This window comes from Rana temporaria, chromosome 3, assembly GCF_905171775.1.
Source record: "Rana temporaria chromosome 3, aRanTem1.1, whole genome shotgun sequence".
Lineage (NCBI taxonomy): Eukaryota > Metazoa > Chordata > Amphibia > Anura > Ranidae > Rana > Rana temporaria.
In genome coordinates, this window is record NC_053491.1 from 356,336,990 (window position 1) to 356,350,096 (window position 13,107).

Genomic DNA, 13,107 nt, shown 5'->3' on the forward strand with positions numbered 1-13,107 from the left:
ACCAACAATGTGGCACTAGTCCCCCCACTGACACCAACAATGGGGCACTAACGCCGTTTTCTACCCCCACTTTCCACAGTCCGGCTGCCTTAAAGCACAGTAAACAGGCCCTTTGTTTAGAAAGTTTGGAGACCGTTGCTTTAGAGCAGGGGTGTCCAGACTTTCTAAACAAAGGGCCAGTTTAATGTCCTTCAGACTTTAGAGAAGCCAGGCTGTGAGCAGCGGGAATGGAACATTTTCTTGGCATCAGTGGGAGTAAACAGTGCACCATCTTTGGTATTAGGGGGAGGAATAGTGCCCCGTTGTTGGTGTCAGTGGGAAAAATGATAGCCCGTTGTGGATTTCAGTGGTAAGAATTACGCCCCATTTTTGGTATTGGAGGGCAGAATAGTGTATCATATCAGTGGGATGAATAGTGACCCAAGGGCCAAATAAAGGCAACCACAGGGCTGCATCTGGCCACCGGACCGCAGTTTGGAGTCCCCTGCTTTAGATCATTGGAGTGCCAACCATAATGTTATCCCAGCCTAAAAGTTGATGTGCAATAATGCTTTATCATGCACATTTACAAGTGTGTTGTCCTAGTGCATTGGCACACAGGGCTGGCGCTACCATAAGGTGGCTTAGGCAGCTGCCTTATGGTGCCAGGATGGGCGGAGGGCAGGAGAAGTCCCCAGCCACTTGTACAGGTGGGAGAACCAGTTCCTTTCTTCCCATTACTCAGCATTGTGTACAGCAATGTAAGTCCCTCCAGCCCAGTGAGAAGGTCCATGCCTTCTCCAGATCTGAGTCTGCTGGTGCCACTGCTGCTATCCCGTTTCATTATGTAGCACCTGCCGCGTTGGCACACCAACAAATTCAGAGTGAGAGAGACAGACAGGAATATATTTCTGCAGTATACTCACTTGACACAGATGGTTTAAAGATGTCTGTCGTCGAAGGATTTGTGAGAACCTTTTGGACACTATGAGGACGATAAATGAAATAAAAATAATTACAACAATGTAGGCTTTTTGTGATAAAACCAATATATATTTAAATGTTGCATTACAACCTTTTATTAGTTCACCCTCAGGTATTATCAGAAGAGTTATGCCGGAGTATCTACTGATACACCGGCGTAATTCGAATTTCCCGCCGGCGTATCATTGTTTTGGATTCACAAAACAAGATACGACGGATTTAGGCTAGGATCCGACTGGTGTAAATCACTTACACCGTCGGATCCTAAATGCAATACAACGCCGACCGCTAGGTGGCGTTTACGTTCAGGTCTCATTTGTTTATGCAAATGAGCCTGATACGCCGATTCCCGAACGAATTCTCGTCACGTAGCCGTCGCTTACGTCGTTTGCGTAAGCGTAAGGTTACCCCTGCTATATGAGGGGTAACGTTACGCCAGTCCGCCGTATGCCATGTTAAGTATGGCGTCGGGTCCGCGTCGTCTTTTCCCGTCGGGTACGTCGTTTTCCTAAGTCGTTCTTGAATACGACTTTACGTCAATGACGCACACGTCGGCGTCATTGACGTTTTCCGTTGAGAACTGGAGCATGCGCACTGGGCTATTTTAAGCCCGGCGCATGCGCAGTTCGATCAGCACGGGGCGCTCCTTAATTTAAATACAAGCCGCCCCCTTGGAATTACGCGGGGATACGCCGGGCCAATTACACTACGCCGCCGCAAATTACGGAGCAAGTGTTTGGGGCATACAGCACTCGCTCCTGTAAGTTGGGGCGGCGTAGTGTAAATAGCTTACGCGACGCCGCCGCAGGATCTACCAGAATCTGGCCCACTGTCTTGAATTTTCCTAATCATACAAAATAAACAATGCCACTCATTTTTAGCAATACTGCACAACCAAAACTCTAGCTCACAAAATGAAATAATGTGACTGCGGACCCCAGACCATTTTATTTTTATAATACCACATTGCATTTATAGGTTCAAACTCTCAGTTTCCAAAAAATACAATCCCATGTTTAATACTGGATTGGTTTTCCAACTGCCATAACTCTACAAGGGTCCTGTAGTGGACATAGTGACCCAACAATAGTTCAAACCATAGAAAAACAGAAAGGAGTGCCTGATCAAAACCAGTTAAAAGAGTGCAAGATACTATTAATTGTTGGTAAAAAGTCATAAAAAGAGCAAATGGAAAACTAATGAGATCCCCAGCCTGAGAGAACTAATCTCGAAAGTCAATGTGGTAGCAGAATATGAAAAAATCTTAGCCTACAGGGATGGTTGTATTTCTAGATATGAATCTAATTGGTCAATATGGAACTCCCTAAATCGCCCTCGGTAATGGTCCTGATCTATACTATGCCTTTCTTTTCTTGTTTCCTTTTTATTTCCTTTTTTCCCACCCTATGTATTGTTATATCCAAAGTTCAATATATTGTTGTTAAATTCTGAAGTTTTCAGATTCTGCATTTTCAATATGTTCATTTTTCGTTGGTTATTACTGATACATTTGTGTCTTAAATACACAATTAACCTTTTCTCTTCCGATAACCGAAAATAGAGGGCCAGATTCAGGTAGATAATCTCAAAAATATTCCGATTGCACACCTTCCGGCAAAATGGCCAAGTAGTAAAAGGGTGCTCTTTTTTGCCTGACGAAGAGGTCCTGCGTGGCCTCGAAACGTTGCTCTTTTTGAAATAATAGATATGCATTAAATCTTTGGACGTTATGATCCCTGGTGTGCTGGCGAATATATATATAACAGATTCAGGTAGAATCGCCCTACGCGGCGGCGGCGTAACGTATTACATTTACGTTACACCGCCGCAAGTTTTCAGCGTAAGTGCTTGATTCACAAAGCACTTGGCTGTAAACTTGCGGCGGCGTATCGTAAATCCCCCTGGCGCAAGCCCGCCTAATTCAAATGGGGCGGGGACCATTTAAATTAGGCGCGTTCCCGCGCCGAACATACTGCGCATGCTCCGTCCCTATAATTTCCCGACGTGCATTGCGCTAAATGACGTCGCAAGGACGTCATTGGTTTCGACGTTAACGCAAATGGCGTCCAGCGCCATTCACGGACGACTTATGCAAACGACGTGAAATTTCAAATTTCGACGCGGGAACGAAGGCCATACTTAACATTGGCTAGACCACCTAGAGGGCAGGTTTAGTTTTACGCCGCGTATCTCTATGGAAACTACGTAAATTTACAGCGACGGGCAAAGCGTACGTTCGTGAATCGGCGTAACTAGTCATTTGCTTTTTCTACGCCGACCGCAATTGAATCGCCACCTAGCGGCCGGCCTAGAATTGCAGCCTAAGATCCGACGGTGTAAGTCACTTACACCTGTCGGATCTTAGGGATATCTATGCGTAACCTGATTCTATGAATCAGGCGCATAGATACGACAATCGTATCTCAGAGATACGACGGCGGATCAGGAGATACACCGTCGTATCTCTTTTATGAATCTGGCCCAGAGTGTCTTAGTGTAAAATCACAGATGTTCTTTTATATCCTGACAGCAAATCTGTAAGTGCCTTATTGTACGGCAATTATGTTGTACCCATATTTCTATACTCTGTATAATGTTGTTACTCAATAAAAATTATTTGAATAAAAAAGTCATAAAAAAAGCATCCAACACTTTTTGGGGAAATGCCGCTTCCTCTCTGGAGAAAGCACTGACTTAAAGGGGTTGTAAAGGTAAAATATTTTTTTCCTAAATAGCTTCCTTTACCTCAGTGCAGTCCTCCTTTACTTACCTCATCCTTCCATTTTGCTTTTAAATGTCCTTATTTCTTCTGAGAAATCCTCACTTTCTGTTCTTCTTTCTCCCTGGTGTGGAGTGTCATGCTCGCCCCTCCCTTGGACTATAGGAGAGTCAGGACACCCACTAAAACACAGCTCCTTTCTCTATCTGCAACGTAGAGAGCGTCCTGACTCTCCTATAGTCCAAGGGAGGAGGCGAGCATGACACTCCACACCAGGGAGAAAGCTTTGCATTACTGTGTGGAGTTACAGACAGAAGAACAGGAAGTGGGGATTTCTCAGAAGAAATAAGGACATTTAAAAGCAAAATGGAAGGATGAGGTAAGTGAAGGAGGACTGCACTGAGGTGAAGGAAGCTATTTAGGAAAAAAAAAATTTCACCTTTACAACCCCTTTAACTTAAAATCTGTATTAGAACCAGTACTGAACTATCTACGTACATGGCGTAACAACTTGAGAATAATTGCTGAGCAGCAATGTTCGGTCAACAAAAATTAAGACCTGCATTTAGCCACTGTTCCTTAGTATATAAGTTAGTAACTCTGCCCCCAGGATGCAAGGGGTACATCCACTATACAATCTGTGCCATCCCTCGGCATAATGGATTGAAAAAAGTGGGTATAGATGTAAAGTCATTCTACCGTATATTAGCTTATTTCCCAATTCAAGCAAACAAAATAAAAATGGTTAAAGGGGTTGTAAAGGTTTGTTTTTTATTTTCTAAATAGGTTCCTTTAAGCGAGTGCATTGTTGGTTCAATTACCCTTTCCTTCGATTTCCCTTCTAAATGTTTTTTTCTTTGTCTGAATTACTCACTTCCTGTCTCTTATCGGTAAGCTTGCCCCCATCATCCGAGCTGTTCTGGTTAGAGGTTAGTTAGCGTGCTCGCAGCCTTCCTTGGGACTACAGCCCTGCAGGGAGACGATGTGTTCACAAAGGGCCAGATTCTCGTAGATTTGAGTAAAACTGTGCGGGCGTAACGTATCTTGTTTACGCTACGCGGCCGCAAGTTTTACGGACAAGTGCTTGATTCACAAAGCACTTGCCTGTAAAGTTGCGGCGGCGTAGCGTAAATCCGCCTAATTCAAATGATCAAGGTAGGGGGCGTGGATCATTTAAATTAGGCGCGTGCGCCGTCTTTAAAATTTCCCGACGTGCATATAGCTAAATGACGTTGCAAGGACGTCATTGGTTTCGACGTTAACGTAAATGGCGTCCAGCCCCATTCACGGACGAGTTACGCAAACAACGTAAAATTTTCAGATTTCGACGCGGGAACGACGGCCATACTTAACATTGATACGCCACCTAGGGGGCATGTTTATCTTTACGCCGCGTATCTCTTATGGAAACGGCGTAAATTTACTGCAACGGGCAAGCGTATGTTCGTGAATCGGCGTAACGACTCATTTGCTGATACGCCGGCGTAACTCTTTGAGAATCTGGCCCAGTGTCTCCGCACAGGGATGTCTGACTAACCCCCAGTCAGAACGGCTCGAATGATGGGGGCAGGCTTACTGAGGAGAAACAGGAAGTGAGAAATTCAGACAAAGAAAACAAAATTAGAAGGGAAATCGAAGGAAAAGGTAAGTGAACCAACAATGCGCTAGCTTAATGGAACCTATTTGAAAATAAAAAACAAACCTTTACAACCCCTTTAATGACTTCAAAATCTCCTTGTCTAAAAAGCAATAGTTTTCTTTTCTATATCCCATTAATAATATTAAATATTAATAATAATTTTTAAAACGCATTAAGAAGAAAATTGTTTTGCATTGGCTTTAATTATTTTTCTTTTGTCTTTCTGCCATTAACATTCTGCACCATTAAATCATGTTAAATAATACACATGTATAATGCACATTAACCCAGAAGTGACACCGTCCAAGCTCACGCTCTTGATCCCTGGCTAATCCTTTTTCTTAATTACAGGATGATGGTGAACAGCTTTTCTCAATGGAGAGTGCGTGAATGCTTTGAAATGAGAAAGGATTAGTTTGCAGGTGATGGTCTTGGCTCTCTGCGGTGCGCTAGCAGTTGGAGTATGATAGAGAGTAGCTAGCCTGCTGGGCCAGAGTCATTTGATAACGTCCCTTGCTGCATTTTAATAATAATCTGCTGCTTTTGTACTTGTGCATAAAATAAAAGCCTTTTTAGCATCGAAAAATATGGATTATCGCAGACTAGAAAAATACATAATTAAGTACACTACACCTTTCCACATAGAGAAAAGCAATTCAAAAATTGTTTAATTAGAGAACAGCTTCAGCAGTCTACAGAAGCATCAAAATTGTGCTAAAGTTAGAAGTATGCTTGGTGTACTTACTGTATATACTAGTTTTATATCACCATTTAGAGCAGGATTTAACAGGCTTTCTGCAGTGCTTCAAATCAAGAGAGTCTGCAGCCTCTTTTCACATGACTCTAACCGTAGGTTGGTGCTCAGAACCTGAAGATGCAAGTCTTGCAGTTTCACAGGATCAGATCAATTCATAAAATAAGGATGCTGGCATCCATAGGGGTCTAGATGTTCAAGATGAAAATCAAAGCCAATAAGCAAAATTGCCAATTGAGTAGGTTTAAATTGGACCTGTCATTAAAATGATGCGCAGTGATGCGAAACGCGTGGGGAGGGGCGGAGCTAGAATTTGTGACATCATCATGCCCATGGTGTCCGTTGTCCATCATGCGTGGTTGATCCCTGTAATTGGGGGGTCATATTGATCCGGTAAGCGGCTTTTGATGTGGTGGTGGTCACGTGCGCATGGTGAAATTCCTAACATCCTTTACATGGTTTGGTATTCATTGGAATGCACCACTTTTTCAAGAGAGGATATGGACTAGTGTTTCACCTGTGTTTGAACACATATATGTCACAATTGTTGGTGACACACAGACTATTGCTTGTTTATTTAATTATTTCCCATGGATGTGGACTTTGGACACTTAATATTATGTATCATATATCATTAGCACACCATGGTCTATGTACATATGTTTGCATTACCAAATCACATTACGGAGTAAAAAATAGAACTGCTTTCATGCTAATAATAAAACATATGCAGCTGAGTTCCATCACATGACCTAATGTGTATGTAGCCTTTGTAATGTGATCTAATGCTACCAAGGGCATTGTGGGTGTTTTATGTCTGAAATCAGCAAAGCTCACACTCTCACGTTGATTGGGTGCATTAGGCCTGTGCAAAGAGTCCACTGCTTTAACACCTAGAGCAGTGATGGTAAACCTTGGCACCCCAGATGTTTTGGAACTACATTTCCCATGATGCTCAACTACACTGCAGAGTGCATAAGCATCATGGAAAATGTAGTTCCAAAACATCTGGGGTGCCCGAGTTCGTCATCACTGACCTAGAGCATGTATCCTTATCTGCAGCATGCTGGCAGGAGAAAGATTTTATTTTTTCTGGTTTACGACCATTTTTTCTAAAAGAAAACAACTCTAAATTTTGCACACTTTCAATTTTGATGCATCTAAAATTGGTCTGCCTGCAGGTGGATGCATGGAACACTTGTGCATCCCATGCGGGCAAACATGGCCCTTTGCACAGGTGTATACTTAAAGTGGTTGTAAACCTGGAAAGTCAAATACAAACAGAACACTAAATATAATAAAGAACAAGGGCACAAATCATTTGCCCTAATCCATGTGTCTGGCCTCTAATTAAATTAGTATTTAAATGGATTTCTATGGTTTTTTTTGTTGAAAGAACATGATTAGAGCCTCTAATCGGCTTTAAAAAGGGTGGGCTAGGGGCGCAGAGCACTGTGCCCTGAGACCACCTAGTTGTGTGACAATAGCGAATTAATATTCACTATTGTCTTCCTGCTTCTCCTCCCGGCCAAACAGGAAGCGAGTCCTGAGACCTGATTGGCCGAGAGGAGAAGCGACCTAATTGGCTGGTTCCCAGGGGATGATGAACCTGGAGATCCGGAGGAGGCCGTCTTCATCGAAGGGAGCGATCTCACGCACCATGGTTTGTTTGCGGCCACCCCCCCCCCCCCAGCTGGAGCACCAGCCGCCACTGGTGCATAGTATGGCAGGTAGAAGAACAACCTGAAATCTGTAATCCTCCATATGTAATCCTCCCCACTCTCCTGATTTAAAAAAAACAGACACCAAGAAAAAAATGGCAGTGTCGTGCCCCTTCTCTTTTCAATGAAAGCCTGTGTAATGTGACACATTACACAGACTGTGTGAAGGGGGCATGTCTGCTGCTTTTCTGTACCTCGCTGTGACTGAGATAGGAGCTGAGTTTACTTTCCTCTCTCCTCTCCTCTGGAGATCCAGGTACAAAGCTCACTCAGTAGAGCATACAAAAAGAGAGACATCAGAGAGAGAGAGACATCAGAGAGAGAGAGAGAGACATCAGACAGAGAGGGACATCACAGAGAGAGAAACATCAGAGAGAGAGAGGGAAAGAGACATCAGATAAAGAGAGACACTGGAGAGACCTCAGAGAGCGAGAGAGAGAGACATCAGAGAAAGAGAGACACCGGAGAGACTTCAGAGAGAGAGAGACATTGGAGAGAGAGAGACATCTGAGGGAGAGAGACATCTGAGGGAGAGAGAGGGAGAGAACAGAAAAAAGAGAGACCTCAGAGAGAGAGACATCAGAGAAAGTAAAACATTTGGTACAACCGAATGAGGAGGACTTTTTGAGAGGTACACACAGTGGCCCAGATTCAGTAAGAATTGCGCATAAATTACGGAGGCACAGGGCAACGATTTTGCCCTGCGCCCCCGCAAATTTGCGCCGCTGCCCTCGATTCACGGAGCAGTAGCTCCGTAAATTGCGAGGGCGCGCCGGGAAAATTGCCCGCCGTAAGCGCGCGCAATTTAAATGATCCCGCAGGGGGCGGGAATCATTTAAATTAGGCGCGTTCCCGCGCCGATCGTAAAGCGCATGCGCCGTCGGGAAACTTTCCCGACGTGCATTGCGGCAAATGACGTCGCAAGGACGTCATTTGCTTCAAAGTGAACGTGAATGGCGTCCAGCGCCATTCACGAATCACTTACGCAAACGACGTGAAATTCAAATTTCACGACGCGGGAACGGCGGGTATACTTTAGCATTGGCTGTCCCTACTATTAGAAGAGGCAGCCTTACGCTAAAGACGCCGTACGGAAACTCCGTAACTTGCGTACGCAGGGCTCGCGCAACATTGTGAATCGGTGTTAGTATGCAATTTGCATACTATACACTGAGCACAATGGGAGCGCCCCCTAGCGGTCATCGCAAGAATGCAGCCTAAAATTTTAGGCTGCAGTCGGCGTTACGATGTTCCTGAATCAGGAGCATTTGTAACGCCGGCGCAAGCAAGCAATTGCGCTGCGTAACTATGGTTACGCAGGCGCAATTGCTCTCTGAATCCGGGCCAATGTGAACTAGGTTATAACAACAACTACTACTGAAGTGTGCAAAAGAATGGTGTTTTGGAATTTTGGGTTTACGACCATTTTACATACACCCATGTGAATGAGGCCTTGAAATATATTTTTACACACCCATAACAAGAAATCACAAACTAAATCAATACCTACGCTCAAATTTGATATTTCGTAAGTTTTCCGGAAGGTTGTGCAGAGCCACTTTTAACCATTCGTCCAGCTGTTTTGCAAATTTTCTTATAACTTGTGTCAAACTGAAAAAGGGAAAATATATGCACAATATTTAAATAGTAATGATACTTTATAGTATACCATTGCATAAATTATCACCATTGCATCTACCCCTGTGAAGCTGAAACCTGTTCCCTCATTTGGCTTCCCTTGCTCAAGGCCAAGACTAGAGGCCACACTTTCCAAAATAAGTTCATAAATCCTTTGCACCTAAAGAATGAACTACTTCATGTACGCAGTCTTGTGATAATCATAACCCTCCACATATATTGTATTACAAAACAGTCATGTGGTGCTTTTATTGACTTCATTATGGGAAGCTTTACATAATTTTACAAAGGCCCTGATGAACTCATCAGGCTAGAGGTCGATAGTTTATTGGTATAGAGAAGATAACTTAGAACTCCTTGGAACTGAACATTTAATGATTAACATGATTAATTGCTCAATTGGTAAAAAATCATTGTTAACCTATAGGTGATGTAGTGCCTGGTTACTTAAAAAGTACCGGTGCTAGTTAAATTTAGAGAGGGATCAGAGTGTTAATTGACTCTGATCCAAATATTATGTTCAAAACCGGTCTCTGTCTCAGCTTGGCTGTGCTGTGGGCTGTCTATTGTTACTGGGGTGTAGTTCCTACCCCAGGGCGATGGGTGGCAGCAGTGGAGTGGAGGTTTGTGTGCTCTTCCCCAGCAGCCTATCAGGAGGGTTGATCCTCGCTGTGCATGCTAGGGGAGGGTATTTATGGGGCAGACGCCATTAGTCTGGGTTCTTCTTCGGAGTGCGGCACCCACCTTTAGGGTGACTGCGCATCACGGCGCCCCAGTGTAATGGCCTTCCAGGCTGGGGTGCGCGTGCCATGCAGTGTTCCTGGTTCCGGGACCATGTTGGTCCGGAACATTTGAGCTGTGGCAGGGAGCCCAGTAGTCGACTGGGTTCCCAATCCTGAAGATCCCAAGCAAGATAGCTGTTCGGTGGGGAGTCCATCTGAGGAGAGCCAATGAGAGGCTGGCGATCCAATAGGGTCTTGACAAATCACCAGGGATCAAGGTAGCTGGACACTGAGAGACTGGTCACCTGTCAGTTGGTACCTGAAAACTATCTGAAGGAGATCCAGACGCAAATTCTATCAAGGAGGATCATCTCCCTAATCACAATCACAGAGAGGGCCTGTGGCAGAGGCTTTTCCCTGAGTCCATTTCAGGAGGGTCTGTGGCAGAGACTTTTCCTTCAAGTTCGAGTGATACTCTGGCTGCCAGGTCAGTGAGAGGGGCCTGTCCAGGTACGCTATACCTCTACTCTTCATCACAAGTTTTAATGTTTTTACCCAGCTGGGTAATAAAGAGCACAGAAAAAGACATTCCGTTACTGCTATATTCACTAGACACCCCTAGGACGGCGGAAGAGCCACGAGGTAACGTGCCACCCAAAACAAACCAGCAGCTCTTCCGGGGGTAGTGCTACAGTGAGGAAGCATGTTTTTAAATTCCAACTAAGCTTTCAGTTGAAATCAGCTAAGTACATTCCAGGTGCATAAAAAAAAAAGATGCCTTGTACACGCTACTAGTTTTCCCAGCGGGGGAAAACAAACTGATAGCTCACAACAGCTCAGGTTCGGCCTGCTTTACTAACAATATGATGTTAGTACATCTATCTCCCTTTTATGTTCTTACAGGGGGATGAGAGCCAGGCCTGGGATGAATCTGAGTTAGGCTGCATTCACACCTGAGCGTTTTGTCGCCTGAAGCGTGACGCTCACAAATGCTAGAGGGGAAAAAATACATTATTCCCTATGGAGATGGTTCACATCTCCACTCCAAAACGCCCGACGCCGAACGCCTGAAGCTCAAACAAGTTCCGGATGCGAATCGGGCGGTTTGGGCGTTTTTAAGCGTTTCCATTTACCATAGAATGTAATGGAAACGCTCGATTCAAGCGACTAGCGCGACAACGAGCGTTTGCTACGGGCATTTTGTCGTTTTAATCAATAGAACATTTCACCCAGGCAGAAGATAAAAAAAATCTACCAACATAGCAACAAGTGATGAAAAGATTATAATTTATCCTATTGGCTAAAATAAAAAAGGTTGAAGTACAAAAACGTCGGATGACGCTGTATGCAAACGCGCAAATAAGCATGAATACTGCGACATAACGCCCCAAAAAAACACCCGAAAAATCGACCGAACGACCTACGTTCAGGTGTGAATGCAGCCTTAGGGCTGAGTGACTTAGGGAAACTGGATGACTCAGCAAGCAGCACTTCTGGTGTCTCCCCCTGCTTTCTGAAACCTTGGAGAAGCTTCCAGGTGGAGTTGGAGATTTGGTCAGGATCAATGGTGTCTTCAATGCTGAAAAATACAGGCAGATAGATACTTATCAATGTCTCCAAACACACAGTGATGGTTTGGCCCCCACAGAGTCCTGATCTCAACATCATCAAGTGTGTCTGAGATTAAATGATACAGAAGGATCTGAGGCAGCCTACACTCACAGAAGATCTGTGGTTAGTTTTGAAAGATATTTGCAACAACCTACCTGCCAAACATTCATTCGATTTGGATTTCTCTTCTGTTCATTTACTTTCCCTTTTATTAATTAATAAAAAATATAAACTATTAACACTTCTATTTCTGAAAGCATTCTTAATTTAAAGCATTTTTTCACAGCTGCCTAAAACTTTTGCACAGTAGTGTATATATATTGCACATATAATGCATTACATTATTACAAGTATTTATAAAGCGCTGACAATTTATGCAGGGCTTGAAATATGCTGTGCACATTCCTGTCCTCAAGAAGTTTACAATCTAAGGTCCCAATTGACCTACCAGCATGTTTTAGGTGTGTGGGTAGAAAACCAATGCAAGCACAAGGAGAACATGCCAGCTCTGTACAGATAGTGTTCTGGTTGGGATTCAAAATGCTGACCCCAATGCTGCAAAGCAGAATTGCTACTCAATGAATCATTCTACTGCCCATTATTGTGGAATGGAACAAAAAGGTGTAGAATGTGAGTGCACCCACCTGTCAGGCAATGCTTGTAATACAGTTGGCATCAAAACGCCGGAGATGGCTTTATACAGTATAGAATCACACACTCCCACTATATTCACCACCGTGGACGAGCCCAGGACTGGCAGCATGTGTGGAGGCATGCCTTGCCAAAAGTGCAGGAGGAAACTTTGAACCTAAAAAAAAAAACAATCACAATTATAAACATAATTGGTGGGATGCCCTCTGAATTCTTATGTCTCGCAAGGCCATAATGATGTTCTCACCCTTACAAAGTTAGTTAATTTACATTGTGGAGAATGCTCTGGGGATTCGGACACCGTAGTTTGACATTGTAATTACCACATTGGTGAATTCTAGCGGAGTTGTCTGAACTAAGGTCCATGAAAGATAAATGAAGCAAGCTAGCATATAATTCAACAAAGTTAATGTTTTAAAGTGGACCATTCAATAACTTGAGTCTGCATTAAAATATTCATGACATGTCTCAATAATAACCAACAGTTTCATTTTTCAGAAAAGCTCCAGTTTTATCATTAAAAACATATTTTAGGCTTTTGGATTTTCAATGCTGAGCATTTCCTCCCTCTCACATCTGAGCAGGTCATGTGACTATAGAGTCATACATGTGGGTGTATACACAGGGGTAAGTGACAGCCCTCCTCCTCCATGCCCACTAACCAGCTATGGGGACGGGATATTACGTGT

At 43.8% G+C, this 13,107-nt stretch overlaps 1 protein-coding gene across 2 annotated transcripts in view; it reads right to left on the reverse strand.

The window, feature by feature from the left end:
* Positions 1-13,107, reverse strand: part of RFX4 (regulatory factor X4) — a 114,315-nt gene that overhangs the window by 38,402 nt on the left and 62,806 nt on the right. For both annotated transcript variants that reach the window (XM_040345213.1, XM_040345212.1), the window contains exons 8-10: positions 12,412-12,575; positions 9,307-9,407; positions 906-964 (exon numbers count right to left, since the gene is read on the reverse strand). In XM_040345213.1, the coding sequence (XP_040201147.1) occupies positions 906-964; positions 9,307-9,407; positions 12,412-12,575 (324 nt within the window). The remainder of the gene's footprint in view (positions 1-905; positions 965-9,306; positions 9,408-12,411; positions 12,576-13,107) is intronic.